This window comes from Rhineura floridana, chromosome 3, assembly GCF_030035675.1.
Source record: "Rhineura floridana isolate rRhiFlo1 chromosome 3, rRhiFlo1.hap2, whole genome shotgun sequence".
Classification (NCBI taxonomy): Eukaryota; Metazoa; Chordata; class Lepidosauria; order Squamata; family Rhineuridae; genus Rhineura; species Rhineura floridana.
In genome coordinates this window covers 99595469-99617233 of record NC_084482.1, presented here as the reverse complement: position 1 = coordinate 99617233, position 21765 = coordinate 99595469, and the positions used below count along the sequence as shown (strand labels likewise).

General features: G+C 41.8%; 1 protein-coding gene across 3 annotated transcripts in view; it reads right to left on the bottom strand.

Annotated features, from left to right (window-relative positions):
- The window catches only part of P4HA2 (prolyl 4-hydroxylase subunit alpha 2), a 72937-nt gene that overhangs the window by 17800 nt on the left and 33372 nt on the right, over window positions 1-21765 (bottom strand). For all 3 annotated transcript variants that reach the window (XM_061617070.1, XM_061617068.1, XM_061617069.1), the window contains 6 exons: window positions 17857-17953; window positions 16623-16774; window positions 10971-11108; window positions 8220-8459; window positions 4756-4955; window positions 3024-3200 (listed from right to left, as the gene is read on the bottom strand). In XM_061617070.1, the coding sequence (XP_061473054.1) occupies window positions 3024-3200; window positions 4756-4955; window positions 8220-8459; window positions 10971-11108; window positions 16623-16774; window positions 17857-17953 (1004 nt within the window). The remainder of the gene's footprint in view (window positions 1-3023; window positions 3201-4755; window positions 4956-8219; window positions 8460-10970; window positions 11109-16622; window positions 16775-17856; window positions 17954-21765) is intronic.

Below are 21765 nucleotides of genomic sequence, written 5' to 3'. Positions count from 1 at the left end.
AGAGCATGTATAAAGAATGGAAGGAAGGACGCATCACCAAGGAAGAGTACCGACGAGCGGCTCGGGCTTGCAGGAATAGCGTAAGGAAAGCTAAAACCCAGAATGAGCTGAGGCTGGCGAGGGAAGCGAGGAACAACAAAAAGGGGTTTTTCAGATATGTTCAAAGCAAGAGAAAGACCAAGGAAACGGTGGGACTGCTGCTCAATGAGGAGGGCAAAATGATGACAGATAACAAGGAAAAGGCAGAACTGCTCAATGCCTATTTTGCCTCCGTTTTCTCCCAAAAAGGGAACAGTGTGCAACCTTCCATCAGTAGCAATCTCAGTAAGGGGTCGGGATTGCAGTTCAACATTGATAAGGAGATAGTCAGGAAATACCTAGTTAACCTAAATGAGTTCAAATCTCCAGGGCCTGATGAACTGCATCCCAGAGTATTGAAGGAACGTGCTGATGTACTCTCGGAACCTCTTGCCATCATCTTTGAGAAATCCTGGAGAACGGGAGAGGTGCCGGAGGATTGGAGAAGGGCAAATGTCGTCCCGCTCTTTAAAAAGGGTAAAAAAGAAGATCTGGGGAATTACAGGCCGGTCAGTCTGACTTCAATACCGGGAAAGATATTAGAACAGATAATAAAAGAGTCCATTGGCAACTATCTAGATGACAATGCTGTGATTAGTAGGAGCCAGCATGGGTTTGTCAAGAAAAAATCCTGTCAAACTAATGTCATCTCTTTTTTTGATCGGGTCACTAGCTTAGTAGATGCTGGAAATGCTGTAGATGTCATCTATCTAGATTTCAGCAAAGCGTTTGACAAAGTCCCCCACAACCTTTTGATTAGCAAACTCGTCAAATGCGGACTAGATGGAAATACTGTCAGATGGATTCACAACTGGTTGGAAAACCGTACTCAAAGAGTGGTCGTCGGTGGCTCTGCTTCGGACTGGAAGGAGGTTTCGAGTGGAGTGCCACAGGGCTCTGTCCTGGGGCCAATACTCTTCAACATTTTTATCAATGACTTAGATGACGGGGTGGAGGGAAGCCTTATGAAGTTTGCGGATGATACAAAACTGGGAGGGATAGCTAACACAATGGAAGACAGGAATAAAATCCAAAAGGACCAGGATAGACTAGGAAATTGGGCTGAAATTAATAAAATGAAATTCAATAAAGACAAATGCAAGATTCTGGATTTAGGCCACAAAAACAAAATGCACAGGTACAGGATGGGAAATACCCGGCTTAGCAGTAGCGTGTGTGAGAAGGACCTTGGAATTGTAGTGGATCGCAAGTTGAACATGACCCAGCAGTGTGATGCTGCGGCAAAAAAGGCAAACGTGGTTTTGGGATGCATAAACAGAGCTATAGTTTCCAGGTCGAGGGAAGTAATAGTCCCATTATATTCTGCATTAGTCAGGCCTCATCTGGAATACTGCGTTCAGTTCTGGTCGCCTCATTTTAAGAAAGATATAGACAAGTTAGAGCGGGTTCAGAAGAGGGCGACGAGGATGATAGCCAGTATGGAGAACAAGTCTTATGAGGAAAGGTTGAAGGAACTTGGCATGTTCAGTCTGGTGAAGAGAAGGCTGAGGGGTGACATGATTGCACTCTTTAAGTACCTGAAGGGCTGTCACATAGAGGAGGGTACAGATTTGTTCTCTGCTGCCCCAGAGGGTAGGACTAGGTCTAATGGTTTTAAGTTGCAGGAGCGTAGATTCAGATTGGACATTAGAAGGAACTTCTTGACAGTAAGGGCAGTTCGGCAATGGAACCGACTGCCTAGGGAGGTGGTGGGATCCCCTTCGCTGGATGTCTTCAAGTAGAGGCTGGACAGCTATCTGCGGGAGATGCTCTAGCTGTGGATTTCCTGCTGTGAGCAGGGGGTTGGACTCGATGGCCTACAAGGCCCCTTCCAACTCTATGATTCTACTCAGAGTAGACCCACTGAAATGAGGGAACCTAAGTCAGCCATGTCTACTAATTTCAAAGGGTTTACTCTGAGTAGGACTAAAATTGACTACCATTTTATGGTTTACTGAAACAAGTCAACTTCAAACCATAGTGTATGAAGTTGGCATGTTTCCCTAAAGTTTAAGGTTATGGCCTAAACTATCATTAAGATTAGCCACAGTTTAGGGTTTGGATACAACACTAAATCACAGTTAACCGAAAATGAAAGTGGTCATCTTCCTTGTGTCCACACTGGATGAGAGGGGAAAGGATAGGGCATGAGCCTGAATTTAGTTTTATGTCCAAACCAGGCTAATACAAGGCAGATATATTCTATGAAATCAGTTTTCACTTCTAATTACAATGGCTTTAAAACTATATTCAAGGGAGTTCAGTAGACAAAGTAAAAAAAAACATTGTGACTGTAACAAATAAAAAATAGTTGGGAGAGGAAGAAAAAAGGTTGGAAATGGCAAAAATTCATTATAAAATAGTCCATTAGAAGTATTTTTCATTTTAGTTTCATGCCTGTCTGCACAAATTATAATGAATGAAACATTCAAGCAAACATCATTGGTCTACAGCTGTCATTAAATTGATACTGGGTGGTGTAGCAACTGAAGAAAAGGAATATTAGCATAACAAATATGCCACCAAGACCTACTAATTATAACCTAGGATCATGATATATGCTGTCTGTGTCATTCAGGTACAATTACAGCTAAAAGAGGAAGAAGGTGTTTGTGCCCAATATGAAAAATTCACTTAAAAATGATTTTGCTGATGGGTCAGGGAGAGATGCTTCCTGGTCGAGCATGGAGCTCCAGTGAAGTGGTTTAATTTAAGCATGGGTTCACTAGCACATAGGCCCATTTTAACTAATGTGTTCCAATATAACTCCTCACATAACTGGGATGAACATGCTTCACTGCCGTAAATCACACTCTTGGAACTAGGATGGTGGGTTCTAACACCACCAAGTCATCCAAGTTTACTATTTCAATAAATGAGAAGGTCATATTAAGCCACTGAAACACTGACAAAGCATCTACCAATTGAAGAATTGGGACACTTACTTTTGGTTTAGCCAGTTCCTTAATCTTCTCTATTTCTTCATCAGATAACACATCATAGTACCTGACAATGTGTGGGCTGTCCCATTCATCTTCTTCTTTAAACGGTGCTATAAGGAGATGGGGATTTTGGTTCCCATTGTGATACCTACAAAATAGCCTCTTCTGTCGTCGAGGTGCCTATAAAACAAATTCAGAAAAAGGTACTATTTCAAATGTTGAATTTAGGTTCAATAAAGGTTAATTAATATATATCATATAAATACATTTCAGTCTTGGAAGTCTAATGCTCATTGAGCAGTTATGGATTCACAACTGTTTGGAAAACTATCAAGAGAGCTCATCAACGATTTCACATCAAACTGGAGAGAGGTTTCAGAGCCACAGGGTTCTGTCCTGGGCTCAATACTCTTCATTATTTCTATCAGTGACTTAGACAAAGTGATGGAGGGAATCCTTACAAAACATTGGGATGGATAATGAACATATCAGAACAAGAATAAATGGGTTCTAGGCACTGCACTTTAAAAAGAATATAAGCAAGCTGGGATGGGTTCAGAGGAAGGCAATGATGATCAATGGTATGGAAAACGAATCCTATGAGGAAAAGTTAAAGGAAATGGTTATGCTTAGCCTGGAGAGGAGAACACTGAAGGGGTCATAATAGCACTCTTCAAACACCTGGGCTGTCTCATAGAAGAGGGCAAATATTTGTTTTCTGCCGTCCCAAAACTTGGGTCTAGATCTAATAGGCTTAAGTTACAGGAGGACAGATTTTGGTTGAACATTAGGAGAATGTTGATGGTAAGAGCAGTTTGACAATGAAACAAATTACCTAGGGATATTCAAGCAGAGGTTAACACTAATCTTCTGGTGTTACTCTAGCTCTGGATTTCCTGTACTGAGCAGGAAATTGAGCAGATGGCCAACAAAAAGCACCCACCAACTCTATGATTCTATACACCTCACTTGGTGGTTATGTCAAAAAAGTTCAAATATAGTGACACCAAGTGACACAAATGATGAACAAATAATAGGGATAAAGAGGCTGAAAGATGATACCTTAACAGTTTTTCTTAGATAATTGGAAGATAATTTCTCACAAGTTAAAAGTCTTGCTTATGAATCCTTTGGATACTGAAAAATATGGTCCTGGCTTGCAACTGGAAGTCTCCACTGATACCAACAGCAACAGAAAAGCTGGTTTTCAAAGTATCTGAGATTCTGACTATGGATACACTGTCAGATATGATTTATAGCAGGGGTTCCGAAACTGTTATCAAGTGATCTGTTGCATGTCCATATGAATACAATTAAAAATAATACTGCGTCTGGCACAGTGCACTATAGTTGCTACAACAGGCAGAAAAGTAATTAAGTGGTCCAACAAGACCCTCAGCAATTTTCAAGTGGGGGGGGAAGTTTGGGAACCACTGATTGAAAGGATCATATTGGATGGTGGGAAGCAGTGGGGGGAAGATGACTCTTGTTCAGAAATGGCAACCTTTTTCTAAGATACTAGAATCAGAATTTTGACTTAGTAAGATTATTTTGCTTTTATTTGTGTAAAAAAAGGGTGAATATTAAAACTATGATGTTCTGTACACCTGAAACTACCTTTGAACTTTTTCAAAAGCCAAAAGGTAGCATGAGCTTGTTTGGGGAAGGCATTCTCACAGGAAATGTTGCAGCACAAGTGATTAAATTTGGTGTCTTTGGGTTCTCTTTCTCTCACCATTTTCACACCTTCTCCTCTGCAGAGACCTTCATAGATTTCACGCTCTTGCAGGTAGTCCTGGGGTCTTTCATAAATTCCACCATATGTTGTTGGTTCTATCGTATTTGAGGTCTCATTAAATGGCTTGGCTTCTTTTTCTTTCTCCAGCAGCTTCTCGAAGTATCGCATGTTGCTGCCTGCCCTCTCATGACTGGGATCTTGGTTGGGAAAGAAAAGTAAGAGAGATGGAAGATGGATAGAGTTATACCATCCCAAGAATCTGGTCAGAAGAAGCCTTTAAGCCTACAATGCTACACTAGTTATTTTGGGCAGTCAAGTCCCCTCTCCTCCCAACACTACTTACAAATAAAGCCACAGAAACCAAGCTCTCTGGAGTTCAATTAAAGTTATAATCTTGATTCTGGTTAAAAAGAACAAATGAAAGGAAGAAACAGTTCAATGGATTGTTTCAGTGTGACTCTGAATATCATTCTTGCTACACCACATATAGCAGGAGTAGCCAACCTGGTGCTCTTCAGAGCATAGAATTGTAGAGTTAGAAGGGGCCTAAAAGGCCACTGAATCCAAACCCCTGCTCCATGCAGGACTCCAACTTAAAGCATGCCTGACACATGGCTGTCCAGCTGCCTCTTGAAGGCCTCCAGTGCTGGAGAACCCACCACCTCCCTAGGTAATTGGTTCCATTGTTGTACTGCTCTAACAGTTAGGAAGCTTTTCCTGATGTTCAGCTGAAATCTGGCTTCCTGTAACTTGAGCTTATTATTCCATCTCCTGCACTCTGGGATGATCAAGAAGAGATCCTGGCCCTCTTCTGTTGGACTCCATCATTCCTGATCATTGGCCGCAATGTCTGGGGCTGATAGGAATTGTAGTTCAAAAGCATCTGAAGGGCAAAAGGTTAGCTACCTCTGACATATAGCATCTCTTTGCTTTTAAAAGGAGCACAAGTTATAGAACAAAAGAAGCAGCAGCCCATTTTTATCATGAACTACCTAAAAGAACATACCAGCCAAATAAAGGAATGAGTGATTGTTTGCACCATCTCCAAAAGAAAGTAAACCTTTCTTTCTAGTATGTGCATGGTGGAGGGTAATAGAAAGATAACTTCTAAGGTTCAGGATATCTTAGAGATCACTTGTAGGAAAAAGTTAGAATAGAGCTGGTCTAAAATGGCAAGAAGCAATACATTTTTGTTTTGCCCATCTCAAAATCTGTTTTCTAGATTCAAGTTTTTTTTCTCTTGGAGGTGGAAAAATAACTCCATGGGATGGTAGAATTGGTGCTCAAAATAAAAAGGGTGCCACGATGAAAAATGTCTTTGCTGCTCCTGGGGGTGGCTGGCCAGATTTTATCCAGATTCTACACCCACTGCTTGTTTTGCATAATTACCTGACAAGAATTCCTTTTGTCTTTCTTTTTTTCTTTAAAAAAACCCCTCATAGAATCCCTTACAGAATCAGAGATACAAGGCAGGCACAATTCCTCACTGCAGCCACTTGAGTGTTAGCATGCCTGCACTGGAGGACACTGCAAAATATCTTGCCTCTTTAAATCTCTTGTGCAGACAGAAACAGTGAGAACATGAGTGAACTTTCCTGCTGTTGTTCAGCAATTTTTTCCATTGTTGATTGCTAATACCTAAGCAACTAGCCAAGGCGACTTAGCTTTTGCCTCACTCAGAGTTCTTTCCCAAGCTGTCAGCCATGGCCTCAAGCACTTCTTGTTTGATGGGATAGAAACAGAGAAACAAAAATGAAAGAGACAATGAAATAAAGGTAGCTCTGATGATGTTACTGCAATGTTTCACCCTGAATTTTTATGCAATTTTTTTTGTAGATTAATAGATTTCACCAGCCCTACAGCATTCTAGACTGATTAAAAGAAATATGCCTACATCAGCCTTTTAATACAGTTTTCCCCTACTTTAATGCAGAATGTAACATTAGCATGTCATCATTCCTCTTCAGGTCTTCACTGTTGACTGAAGTCACAGAATAGCGGACATGCTGCCCTCCAGATGTTGTTCCCATCAGCTCCACAACATGGCCAATGGTCAGAGGTGAAAAGTACTGTAGTCCAATAACATCTGAAGGGAACCATGTTGGCTACCCCTGACTGAAGGGATCCCTGACAGAAATAGAATCAACTATTGTTCCAGGCTGGATAAACTGAATCTTTATCCAAGTGACTAATTGCACTGACTGATGTCAGATGTCATGAGGAAAAAGAGTGACTAAGAAACCTATGCCTGCTAATCTGCAAACACCACCATGTTTCTGTTGTATCTGTCTAAATGTGTGGCAATGTTGATGAATTGTGCTTTCTAGAAAATACAAAAATCCTGGCATAATCGTGTTTCTTTTCAGTTTTAGATTCAGTGTGAAACATTGATATTTGATAGAGCATGACACCTCAAAGAGTTTTAACTAGGCAAGGATCACTTAAACACACGTTTAGAGTGCAGCCATAACAGTTAGTAACTAGTAAACAGCATACAAGAGATACCAGGAAAGGCCAAGGATGGGAGGAGCATATATGGAAAGAAGCTTAAGGAAAAGTGAGCATTCTCAGGTCTAGCAATGCAGCTGCGTGCAACTTAATTTTAAATGTCTGGCCTCACCAAGCATCAGGAAACAGACATTCAACTAACATGAGCTAAGTCCAAGTACTAATCCAAGTGTTTATGAACCTGAGGAGACAAGCACTACTACATGGAAACAAAATATTTTTCAGATGGCAGAAAATACCCAACAAACAATCTAGGCAACCCTGTAGTAAATCATACCAAATTCAAGGAGACATAATCCCAAGTATGGGTGTATAGCAGGAATGGGGAACTTCTGGCCCTCCACATTTTTGTTGGACTCCAACTCCCATCAGTCTCAGTCAGCCTTGCCATTCGTCAGGGATGATGGGAGTTGCAGTCCAGCAACAGGTTTCCTCTCCCTTGTACATAGGAGTGGGGTCTCAGAAAAGAAATGAAATATTTGGCAGGATTTCAGCAGAAAAAGCAGAACTCTGAATTACTCTATACAATGAAAAAAGTTGTTTGTCTCCCACTCCCATTTGGGAAAACTTTGACTGGTCTGAGACCTGCTCCATGCCTTCCTTGAGTGCTTTTGTCTGGCCAGAATGTGTCCTTGAACTGTAGTAATGCCCCTTGCTGTATGGATGATGGAGAGAAATATGAGTTTGTGCACATGCCAATGTGGAGAAACCTCTATGTGTGGTTGGAATGTAACATTGCCCCATCCACTTTTGTCTTAGGACCCGCTCACCACTGGCACATGGTCCCTGGCCCTTGGGTTTAAAAAGGTTCCCTGCCCATACCCGAAATGTTTACCATATCCCCAAAGGCAGAACATTATGCTAGTTTGGCTTCTCCATCAGCATAACTGCATAACTTGAGGTGCAGCTATCTTTCCACGATATAAGAAGTATGTACAATTTCTCCTACTTACCGAGGGACACCAAACGCCTTGTGAGCTCCATAGCTCTGTGTATGTCGCCAAGCTGAAAGACAGCATAGCTGAGGTAATCCAGGATCTCCACCTTTGTGATGGTGGCTTCTTCGCCTTCATCATGCTGTTTCAATGCCTGCTGCATCCAAAGCACAGTGTGGTAATAATCCCCTTCGTTATATGCCGTTTTCCCCATGCCAAAGCAGTCATCCACTGTCAGGACTGATCTGTACTTTGTCCCTGAATTGAGAGACACAAATGTAATTACAACCTAGCCATTTCTGCTTTGAGAACAGTATGAGAGTTTCCTGAATGCTAAAGGTATCTGAAATCACCCTATTCTATTTATCCTCCCCATGTTGTCAAATGGGATGTGCTGCGTGTGGATGTGCTAAGCACACGTGCGGAAGTCCCTTGCTTCTCTGTCTGGCTCATTTCCATCTGCCTGGGAGGGTGGGGCCCTGACTGTGTCCAGCTACATAGGCTGTTTCTGTTGCTGAGACCATCTAATTGTGAGTCCGGCAAAATCTGGTTCTGGCTTCTCTGTCTGGCTCATTTCTACCTGGCCAAAGTGGCCAGAGCCCTGACTGACTTAGGGGTTGTAGCTGAGGGCAATGTCTTGTATGAATATGAGATGATTTGCCTATTAATATTTGTATGACTATCTAAATTTTGTTATGTTTTGTTCTTGAAATGTTGCTATATTTAATTGTGTGGACTCTTCTGATGTTGCTGCAAGCTGCTTTGAGCATGGTTTAGCATTAAAGGGCGGCACACTAATAAAATGATTATTATAATGAAAATCATGGTTTTTTTAAATGACTTCGCCTGTCTACCCACAAAACCTGCACAACCAACCGGAAATAAGATCTGTGTACATTCACTGCTTTCAAGCTGCCTTGGTATGCAGCAGCAGATTGCAAGTAACTTAACTTTAAAACCCAGCAAACCCACAACTACCTGAGTTGAGGTTTTCAGACTCTTTGCTGGCATGCATATGTGCACAAACACATAAAGCAAATACAACTTGAAAATGACAAGTGGTATTCCTTTATGATACAGTGCTTTTTGCTACCAGTATGAATGGCACAGGATAAGAGGGAATGTGAAGAAAATTCAGAGTCAAAATTCGGCCTTCTCAAAGTATGATGAAAGGCCTTCTGCATTTAAAAGATGCAGGAAGAGCAGATGAACTCAAAGAATGCGTGTCCTTAAGCATGTTTTCTTCAGGCCCAGTGCCTCCCTCCACCCACTCACACTGCCCTTTTTAACTGCAGGGGGGATGCTGCCACTTTGCAGTTTAAAGTCTTGCCTTATCCTGTCATTTGAACCCTCTACAAACAAACCACAGGTGGTAGTCAAGATCTGTTCTAGGCTTACTGCTCATGATTTCTTTTGGGGAAACAAAGTCCGAGCATGCAGAAGTGGCTTGCCTGGTGGGGTGAAACTTTAATGCTATCTTCCCAGCAGCAATGTCACTGCTGCTTACCAGAAGGTGAATTCGGTGCAGCATGGAAGCAAACCGCTTCTGTGAGCATGGGATCAGATGACACAACAAGCCAAGGCCTGTAGTTTGTTGCTACCAATGTGGCCAGGAACAAGGGAGGAGCAGAGACTTTTGAGCAGGGTACACTAGCACACTGCTCATTTGCATTAAACCACAGTTAAACATTAACAATGGTTTAATGTGATGTGCAAATACAGCCAGTATATATGTAGAAGTTCTGAGTGCTTAAGTATCACCTGAACAGCTTAAAGAACCTCACAGAATTGTTGTGAATCTAGAATTTTTTCTGAGTTCCTTGTAGGGAAGGGAGGACACAAATGAAATAAAATAGCCCTACTCAAAACTTCAGTGCTCTCATTTGGAGAATTAACAGGTCATAGGCATAATTCTTTGATACCAAAATTATATTTATATACCTTTGTCTCCAGACATTATTTATTTATTTATTTATTTAATTACATTTTTAGACCGCCCTATAGCAAGAAGCTCTCAGGGCGGTGTACAACAAATAAAACCACATTAAAATATGAGCAAGTGTGAAAAATATGGTACAATTATAAAAACATTAAACAAGATAGAAATATGAAATAGAGTTACCATTGAGTAGTCACTTCTTGCCAAATATACTAATTCAAATTGAGAAATTGAAACAAATCCCAAGTTAACATGATTTGAAGCCAAACATGTTTATACTGAACATGAAGCCTGAGTAAGTTACTTTTCCTGCTTCAAAAACATTTAAACCCACACGAATCTCAATTATCACTGGAGTGCTAATACACAGCTTGCCAAGTTCTTGTTCTGCCTGAAAATGCTGAGGTGACCTTAAAATGCCCTCCAGTCCAGCAATACTGAGTTTGCATACCTGTGTGAAGTAGAATAGAGTTATACATCTTAACAATTTAGATTCTCCATCCTTTTTTTAAACTTAGCAACTACGACAACAGCATTATACATTTCCAGGCCTTTTCCTGCGGTTTCACGATGATGCTATAGATATGGCTTAGCAGGCTTTCCTGAAATCTGGTGAAGATTATAAGATTTTCATGGCTGACCACAGGTCTGGAAATGCTGAAACACTGGCACACTAACACCACCAGCAATTATGTTTGAGAGGAAACAGCGTAGAATACACCTTTAAGGCTTCATTGCTTACTCAATTGTGATTGACAATAAATATCGAGAAACCAAAACACAAGCATCACTGTGTTTAATAAAGTCATCAAGTAGCTCCCAACCCTCACCTGGAAATTCTCCTTTTGAGATTATTTCAGAGTCAAGCTTGTAGGTGTCCTGCAAGCGCATTAATGCCTTGGCAGCTCCTGTCTCATCTTCTTCATTTGGAAAGAACTGACGATGAATTGTGAGATTTGCAATAAAACCTTTGTTTGAACAAGACAGAAACAGTTAGTACTATGGATCTCAGATGCATATAATTGATACCAGACTGGTCTACAATTGGGAACATCGGCTTTATTCCACAACATAACCTCTGTGGGATTCAAAAAGCTGAAAGTTTAAACATAAACCAAAATGATCTCATCAAGCTCTCTAAAACTGTACAGCATATATAGTTCTTTGCTATCTGGCATGAAGATAAAAATTCATGAACTAAATACACAAGAGGTATTAAGCGGAGAAATCTCTACAGTAAGCACGTAAAAGTGAATTTAGGCAACAGGGAAGGAACGTTTGCAGCTATCCCATGTACACTCCATGTACAACAAGGATGGAGAACCTGTGTCCATCCAGATTTTGTTGAACTCCAACTTCCATAACCCCAGCCATCATGGCCAATGCTCAGGGATGATGGGAGTTGGAGTCCAATAAAGTTTGGAGGGATACAGGTTCTCCATTCCTAATTTGTAATAATTGGGTCCAATATATGATGGACTCGATTGCTACCATGTTTTCCTAACACACAGTGATCTGCTTTGGATATAACCACAAAACCATGGACTGGCTGTTGGGGATAAGCCTTATACTAGCACATTTCTTCCTCCCTACTCTACTCACTTGTTCAAAATCCCAACCCCACTTTCTAGTTTGGACAAATCATTCCTTGCCGTTGCCTCCAAACCAGAATTGGAACTCACTTCAAGCCATGGTTTCAATTCTGGTTTGAAGGCAAACTATGATTTGCACAAACCACTGTTTGGCCAATTTGGATATAACAGCAAATCATGGCTTGGTCAAATCAGGAAATGAGGCAGGGAATGGAGTGCAGAAAAAAAGGAGGAAGCGGAAAGAAGAAAATGTATGAGTCCTAGGCTCAGCTCTGATGGGCAACCCATGGTTTTACTATTATACCTGAACTGGAGAGGTGACTAGCTAAGACCATGGTTGCCATGAGATCCACCACCCAGAGCTTATATTATGTATTTCTACTCCAAATTGATTCCACTTTGTAGTAATTACTTAGCAGGAAAAATGTGTGTCATCTGAATCCATCTTACATATGCATTCCAATTAAGTCTTTTCTTAACATAGATTGTTTGATCCTCTAATAATACCTCAAATAAAAGCAAGTGCAACATTTCAACAGTCAACTAAGGGCTGCCAACCTAATACAGAAATGATGTATTTATGAATATGTATGTATACACACAGCGCACCCTCTCATACAGGACTGTCAGAAGAAATAGTCTTCAGAAACTAGCAGACATTATTTAAAGAAAATTCCAGAAATGGAAATAGGTGATAAAAATCAAGACCAGTAAACAAACAAGCAAATCTGGGGTGCTCCCAACAGTGTGTGGCCCCTGAAAAGAATGGCTGTACAGCAGTAATTCTAGCCAGCATGACCAATGGCCAGGAATGATGGGAGCTGCAGTCCACCGAAACATCTGGAGGGCATCAGGTTGTGGAAGGCTGGTCTAGAACACTAGAAATGCATACAGTGATGGCTCAGATCTATCTATGAGACGATGTGACAACAAGAGGAGTTACAGACAGGATCTAGTGGAGTACATACCTACATCAGGGGTTACGTTACGAGGGCTCAAACTGCATAGATTTTTCAACTGTTCCAGCATCAGAAATAAACAGGAAGGACAGAAGCTTATGACAGGCTTTTTCTTAAGCTGCAAAAGAATACAGTTCCAACCTACCCAGCCTGTTCTAATTGCTGCGATCAGGCAAACAATGTTCATAGCCAGATCTCACTGTCAGCTATAGAAGGCGAAGAAACTCAAGTAGAAGCCATTCCGTAACAGGCAGTGAGATAGGCCTGGCTGCACTCCCAGTATTCACTCACATATCACCAATATCTTAGAAACAAAGGAAACATGAAGCAGTAGTTGTAAAGCAACCACCATCCATTATCACTTTTGCACATATCCTTTGTCAGTAAAGATAGTCATCGTCCGCTGTAGAAAGCTTCAAAAGTTCAGTTTCTTGTGGAAAACTGCTGCAGCATACACTACAACTCCTGGCTAAAAAAAGTACTTTTCAAAGCATTTCCCCTTTAATATAAGTGCACACATGCACACAAAACACATGTGGTTGATTTCTGAGAAACAGCATTTCCTTTGCTATACTCAAACATTAGCAAGTCTTTCTTGTCAAAAAACCTGCTTTGCAAAAAAGATAAGCTTAGTGTACAGAACAGTTCTAGAAGAAAAAACAGGGAAATGGTTTTACATAAAGATGCCCTTAACATGGCATTTTAGAAAACAGAAACTGCAAGCTAAACTCCAGAACTTCTGCAAATCACATCTGGATAGCAGAATTTAATTGCCATGTGCTACTGTGACCCAGCAAGTCATAGACTAAAAGCATCAAAGGCACTGTCTGGATACAAAAGGAAAAGTGATTTGTATAGACTCAGACATTACGTTCCAATGGCAGTTTATATTCTGCAAGACCAGATTTGAAATTGTGAAGTGGGAAAAGGTAAAGGTGTCCCCGCACTTATAGTGCGAGTCGTTTCCAACTCTTAGGGTGACGTCTTGTGATGTTTACTAGGCAGACCGTATATATGGGGTGGGATTGCCAGTTCCTTCCCCAGCCTTTCTTTACCCCCCAGCGTATGCCAGGTACTCATTTTACCGACCAGGGATGGATGGAAGGCTGAGTGGACCTCGACCCCTTTTACCGGAGATTCAACTTCCTCCTTCCGTTGGAATCGAACTCCGGCCGTGAGCAGAGCTTCGGCTGCGTTACCGCCACTTACCACTCTGTGCCACGGAGGGTCGTGAAGAAGTGAGGGGCATGCAAAAACCTGCTCTTGCTTAAATCTCATGCTAGTATCATAACACACACACACACACACACACACACAAGGGGAGGAACACTGATTCATTTGCCATAAATAGGCCTTCTGGTTTAGCATAGAGAAGGGGTGGGGAACCTTTGGCCCTCCAGATGTTGCTCAACTGCCACTCCCATCATCCCTGGCCATGCTTGCTAAGGCTGATGGGACTGGTAGTTTAGCAACATCTGAAGGGCCAAAGGTTCCCCACACCTGGCACAGAGAGTTATTCAAGGTGCACTTTGTGTTATCCTCTCTCTAATTCTCTTGCTTACTGGTATAGATCTTACCCCTTAATATTTCTGACTTATTTACTTCATGGATTTTTGAATTCTTTTGAGAAGGAAGACTTGGAAGACAAATGACTCCTGTTTTTTATGGTCAGTGCTCACCAGTTGTGGGTGGTTTGCCAGGTGGCAAATGATGAGTTTTAGGGACAATTCAACACAGCTATCACTTGCTGGACAGGCAGCAGAAGCAACAGATGTTAGACAAAACATCTGATTAATGATACCCTTAAGGAAACATTTGGGACTTCTTTGCTGTAGAAATATCTGGGGCTGTTTCAGCACTTTTTAATAAAACACTGCTGCTCTAGTGCCAATTGCTCTTACCCAAAATTTCAGCAAGCCAAAAGACAATTTAACTTTGGAGAAAGATTCCTTACTCTTCCCACGTAATGTGAGCCAGAGTAGAAAGTAAACGTCTGCACACTATATTTCCCGTCTTGAGACCCAGTGTGGTGAAGCAGCCAAATCTGGACACAGAAAACCTAGGTTCCAATCCCTAGTTAGGGCCAATTCACACTTTAGAATTGCAGGCAAGTCTACACCAATATTCCCTGCATGCCTCCAAACACACAATAGAGATGAGTGCTGGTACATGCCCATTGGGTTTTTGTTGAGTGGAGATGTGTATCTTTTGTTCATGCTTTGCTTGGTCGTCAGAAAAAAAACACTAGTGTTACTAGGTGGCCTTTAACAGATCCGTGTTTGTCACCCTAATATACCTGACAAAGTTGATATGAGACTAAAATCCCCCTCTGAAAGGTTGACGATACGATCCATGCAAATGTACTTATTAGATCATGCAGATCCATTGCATGCATTATCAATGCAAATACTTCTCCCTCCCTTTAGAAAAACAGCTTCAGGAAAGGGCAATTTAACCTTTTTATTGCTCCAAACGTCACACCTTGAAACAGAAGTGTTTCAAATGTGTATTTAAACATCTGAAACCCCACAAGAGGAAAACCTGATTGGGGGGGAGGGTCAGGTCAATCTGGAGTGTGGCAACCAAGGAACAGCACAAGCCCCCACCCACTTCTCTGCACTGACTTTCGTTTTGTTGCTTTTCTACAGAAAAAGGCATCTGGAGTCTAAAATATACCCTTGTGCATAAGGTGAAGTTAGCGCCTGAGCTCCTTCAAGAAAGTGTGGAATAAGCATATCAAATAACCTTAGTTGCATTTCAGCACTTGCTGAAACTTTACTCAATCGTTTGCTTATAGTTGATAAGTTACTTTAAGTGATATGCCTGTATTGATGCTTACTTAAGTTTCTGGTTTGCTGTATTTATGATTGTAATTTTTGTTGTTGTCTTAATGTATCCTGTACACTGCCCTGGAATTTATAATGAAGGGTGGTATACAAATATTTCAAATAAATAAATACAGCTGAATATGTGGGGCTTCTCAGCACCACCTCATCTTAATGAATATGATAGGATCATACAAATTGGAAGGGTGTAGGTGTGGGTGTCTTTGGGTCATGTATTCCAACTCCCTGCTCAATGCAGGAAATCCAGAGTGAGAGTATCCCCAACAAATGGCTGCCCAGCAGCTTTGCTGGAAGACCTTCCATAAGGGAGAACCTGTTGACCATTGAACCGCACTGTCACTGAGTTTGTTTTCCATCAAGTCTGAAAAACTGTAACTAGGGGGAGTTATGTCTTTGCCCAGTCTGGGAACGGACTGCCAAGGCCGTTGCTATGGTAACCATCTGATAGACTGGGAAAAGTTCTAGCAGCTATTTGTGTTAAGCTGTGTCTTCTGTGTATTGCCTCTGAACTGAGAGGTTCTCTTCTGTGTTTTTTACCTTTGGAGAGAGATGTACCAGAAGGGGGGTGACTGAAGAAACTCAACATGTATTTACTCTTAAGCCTTTGGCCATAATGTCTTAATAAAGACTCTTAACATGCTCTAATGCTCTGAAGAAGTTTCTTGCTCAACTTAACTCCAACGTAATGTATGCTGTTTCACGCAACAACGCACACACGTCAACAGAACCACATACACTTCCATGGGCACACTTGTGACTACAGTGAAATACTGACTAAGAAAAATCGTTTAATGGTAATTCCTTGTACTTTGGACAGCTCCTTGAAAGTTCGAACTAAAACCTGGAGCAGATTCTACTGCCCCACTGATATGGAGCCACAGCCACCACTGCTTGTTAATGAGTATTACCACCACTGAACGAAATTAAAAACAAATCCAACATTCTTGTGAGGAGACAAGAAACTGAACTCATTGACAAAGGCAAGAATGTTAGCTAACATTTTTTGAAAACTAACATTGGTAAGATAAGGAGGTTTGCTTTCCACACTGATTACTTTAAAGTGTTGGTTTTCTTAAAATCCTCACCTTTGGTTGCATCCTCAAGAACCAGATTCTCTAGTTCCAGCCATTCTGTGTTCAGACGCTTCACCAGTTTATATGCATTGACTGGGTGTGCAAGATAACCTTCTGGATCTGAAGTGGATTTGATAGTTAGCAATTCCATCTTCTCAGCCCAACTGCAAAACACAAGTACATGCCTCAATGGGAGACAATTATGGTTTTGATTTTATTTTTAGACCAGGCATACCACATGCTCTGGGAGGGTAATGATGTAAATACAAAAGCCCCAATTGCCTTCCCCTGCATCCTTTTTCTTTCTTGAGCTGTGTTGCTTAGCGATTACTATGTTTTTTGCACTCTACTAGTTATATAGTAAAATTTAAAGTGAATCATCTTGGTGTTCATTATTTTTTAAATATTTTTATTATTGCTTTCTTACAGCCCAATTTGGTGCAGGGAGTTGAAATAACTGGTGTGGATGCAAGAAAGAGGTGAACATTCAGAACATATTTCCTCCATCTTAGATAAGATTAACCTTTAAATAAAAAGCCAGCCTATGGTTCATTGGGGAAAATCTCCAGTAGCCCTTATAGGCCAAGGCTTCAAAAAACCAATGTGCAGGAAGGTGACCACAGCTGGTAACTCAAAACAATAAACTGGGACAAAGTGATGGCAGACTGTGAAGAGAAATAGTAAGATCATAATTAGACCAGTGATGAGGCGCCTATGGCCTCCACATACTGCTAGACCCCAACTCCCATTGCTCCTAGTCAAAATGGCCAATGGTCAGGAATGATGGGAACTGAAGTTCAACAAAGCCAGGGGGCGGGGGCAAGATGACACATGTTCTCCATCTTTATATTACACAGAGTACCAAGTACCGAGCACCAGGATGGGACAGGCTAGACTAGAAAATATTAAGGCAGAGCAGCACTGACTCATTTTTGCTAGAGTTGGGTACTAGTGCAATGACAGAAGTGAGTGAATGGGAAAAGGAATTTTGGACCCAATCCAAACATGGGATTGAGATATAAGGCTACAAGGGCATATAGAAAGTTGACTTGAGCACCATTTCAGCCATTAGTTTCCTCTATCCCAAACCATGAGAATAATTTCTGTCGAAACATTGATCATTTAATCTAATTTCGCTCCTTGCTCCAATCCCAAAGACAATATAAGTGTGACCATATCCAGTGACAGAAAAGAGCAAAGGTACTACATTAAAATGGAAAGATACAACTGTGTCTCATCCTTTTACCTTTTAATTTTCACCAGCTTAGATTCTTCTTCTTCAATATATGCTTTTAACGACTGTACAAGATCTTTTTCTGCATAAATGAGGTCTGTCATCTGGCCTTAAATAGGGAAAAATAAAATATAATACTTTAGAAACAGAAGACGCCATCTCCATCCACAAAGATAGACAGAGAGCAAAGAAATATTTCAGGTTAAGGAAAAAGACACAGAAAGACTTCTGTTTGTGCAATGGGACTTTCCACCCTCTCTTCCCCCATGTGCGCCCCACATCATCCCCAAATCTGCTCCAGAGGCTTGGGGAACCCCAGAACAGATTTAGAGCAAAAAATTTAGAGCAAGCAGGAGGAAAGGGGGAGAACATTCCATTGTGCAAAGAGAAATCTTTGTCCTGAGGTTCCGTTCACTTTAGCGTTAGGTAGAACACAACCCCTATTCTGCCAATGTTACTGGAGCTCTAGTGACGGGCCCTAGTGACGTCATTAAACATGATACATTGTATCAACCACAGTTGCTTGGAGCATACCATTAAAAAAAATTTCTCTGATTGGAGATTAAAATAGAAATCTTACCTAAAATAGGGTGTTCCTAGGTCCATCTGAAGTGACAAGGTCATTCTTTCTCACAAGCTTATGGTGATGCAAAATGGAAATGGACTGCCTTCAAGTTGATCCCAGATAGGGTCTTCATGGTAAGCAGCATTCAGACAGAGGTGGTTTACTATTGCCTTCCTCTGAGGCTGAGAGGCAGTGACTGGCCCAAGGTCACCCAGTGAGCTTCATGGCTGTGTGGGGATTCGAACCCTGGTCTGCCAGGTCACAGTTCAACGCCTTTAGGGAACATTTAATCTAGCTTACTTGCTTCTGGCAAGAAGGGTTTACGTGCCCTCAGGCCAGGCCATTATTGGAAGAAAGGAGCCTAGTGTTGCAGAGATGTTAGATGGGAGCACAGATGGATGCCCCTGAAGGCATCAACTGTAAACATGCTTATTAAGGAACTAAGCCCCATAGAACTCAATATGAGTTACTTCTGAGTAGATATGGTTGCAGCCATGTTAAGGACAAGGGAGGGCATTCTAGGCAAAACAGACAAATAATTGGGTGTCAGAACAAATTAAACCAGAACTATCACTAGAAGCTAAAATGATGAAACTGAGGTTATCATACTTTGGACACATCATGAGAAGACAGGATTCACTAGAAAAGACAATAATGCTGGGAAAAACTAAGAGATGGATTGATTACATAAAGGAAGCCACAGACCTGAACTTACAAGATCTGAATAGGGTGGTTCACGACAGATGCTGTTGGTCACTAATTCATAGGGTCGCCATAAGTCATAATTGACTTGAAGGCACATAACAATTTCTTTTAATATAAAATTACCTATGCCTGTGACTGGACCCTGTTGGTCATTTTAATGACAGCAGCATACTCTCATGGGTGGTGGTGGTTGGTGTTTATGTGGAATCAATCAGTCAGCTTTGTAACTGTTATTCCGATGCTACTGAACAGTGTGCAACTCATTCCTGATGAAGTAAAACCTACTGTAGCAAATTGGGCCTGAGGAATAAGGAAGTAAGGACTACTTCCAAAGTAAGACAGAGAAGGGGTAAAGAGGGGGATGAACAAGGTAGCATAGTGACTAAGTGTGAGGAGTAAAGTTCCTGGCTAAAATATCACCTCAGTGTTTCTGCATTCACTCTTTCCAGTATGAGAACAAATCTATCTTAACAGTCTGTTGTAAGGACATCCTAGAATTTGCCAGCTTAATACTGGTGTGGGCATACAAGTTTGATGCACACCAGTTGAAGCTGATAAGACTATCTGCCCTTCCCCCTCTCCAAATCCAACCTAGAACATGTAAGATGCTCTTGGATACATCTGCCCATCCACCTCCGTCTTCACATATCCCTCTGCTGCTTGTAGTGCAGCAGGTAGCAAATGAAGAAAGCTTTTTGTGTAGTGGTGGTTCCCTGCCTTTGGAAAGTCCACTTTAGGAAGGCCTGCCTTCTGCCACCTTTTAGGTGAAACATTCCCCCAAATTTTAAAAACTAATTTTGATCCTTTAGTTTTATTTGGATTTCTTTTTCTACTGTGTACATTTAAAACATTTGAATAGTGCATCCAAACAGCTTAGAGAACTGGGGGCTCATTGTCCAATGGAAACTAAGCCACATCCAAGAGTACATTGGCGTTTCAGCACCAGGAAAAACCACACCTCTTTGCTCAGGCTTTTATGAGTATGTGACGTTTACTGCTGTTTTGTCCGTTCTCATTGCTGGATATGTTTTAATTGCTCTTAATGGATTTTAAGATTTGGTTGCTGCTTAGAGGTCTATGATGAGTGGGATACAATACACATAAATAAAATAAATTGTATTTTCAAGTTTAATGCAGCAAAAATACTTCAGCCTGCAACTCTACACCCACTTACTGGGAATAAGCACCACTGTACAAAGTTGGCCTTGTTCTCTTTACATGACTATGCAGTTTGACTTCTTAAAAAAGGTGACCCAACTAGATGAGCAGATTAAGAGATTTAATGCAAGTACCTAAAAACTGAAGATGACAAGTGCAGTCTTTAGAGACATTCCCCTTTTCTTACCATGAACTATTATTTACTTAATTTATACCCTGCCCTTCCTCCCGCAGGAGCCCAGGGAGACAATTAAGGGACTGGCTGCCTACTCCAACACATATGCTTCCCCTAAAAAGGAGTCTTCTTGCTTCAGAAAGTTTTTTACCCATATGCAAAATCTGATGGGGTGGTGAGTAGGGCTGTAAGCTCAGCAAGAGCACGTTTTAAATGCAGAAGGGCCCAGGTTCAGTTTCCAGTATCTCTCAGTACAGCTAAGAACCTATTTGAAACACTGGAAAACTACCATCAACTACTTGTTGGGTCTGAAGCCTTGAGTCTGCAGATGTTGTTGGACTACAAGTCCCATCATCCATACCCATTAGCAAGTTGGCTGGGGATGATGAGAGTTGTAGTCCTACAACATCTGGCGGGCTCCTGCTAGGAGGAAGGGCGGGATATAAATCAAATAATAAATAAACAAACATCTGGGGACCCAAGGTTGAAGAACACTGCTGTAGACAAGAGTTAGATGGACAAATGGCAGCTTCCTAGGAACTATGATTAAATTAAGATTTCCAATATGTTTGCAGCCCTACCTATAAAGAAACTTGTACACTTTCAAAAGGCACTGGTAAAAAAAAAATAAACCACCTTATTGGAGATCAGTGTTAAAATATTTTTGCACATTTAAAACTATACCCCTTCACACAAACCCTTCCCAAGCCTCATTCAGGATACATACTATAGATTAATGACTCCACTGTTAGGTATGAGAGGTCAACTAAAATGTTTTGAGGGGTAATTAAACACAACATGAGATTTCTGGTGTCTTTTCAATGTATGATTATGGCTGGGAGTGAAAATTCTAGTTTGTGTCAGACCATTTGGTTTTGGTAGGCCATTTGGTTCTCTCCAGCCTGCCACCCACAGCAGCAGCGGACTCCGGACGGGGCCAGCTCCTTCTTAGCCCCAAGGACGCCCGGCCGCTTCACCCCTCCTGCTGTGGGTGCCGCTGGGCGGCCGCAGCCGCGATGGACCCCCCAGCCAGAGACGCTGCGGCCGCTGCCACCACTGCCGAGCTCCATCGTGGCCACTCCCGCCCAGCGGCGCCCACAGCATAAGGGGTGAAGCGGGTGTCCTTTCCAGAGGAGGGGAACCGGCTCCGGGGCTAAGAAGGAGCCAGCCCAGACTGGCCTCCACTGCCACCGCCTCTTCACGCCTCCTGCTCAGGCTACCAGGCCGCGTGGGCCCCGTCTCGGCAGCGGTTGCTAGGAGACGGCGTCCGAGCGGCCTGCCAGCCTCAGCAGGAGTGGAGGCTGGCCAGGGCCTGCTC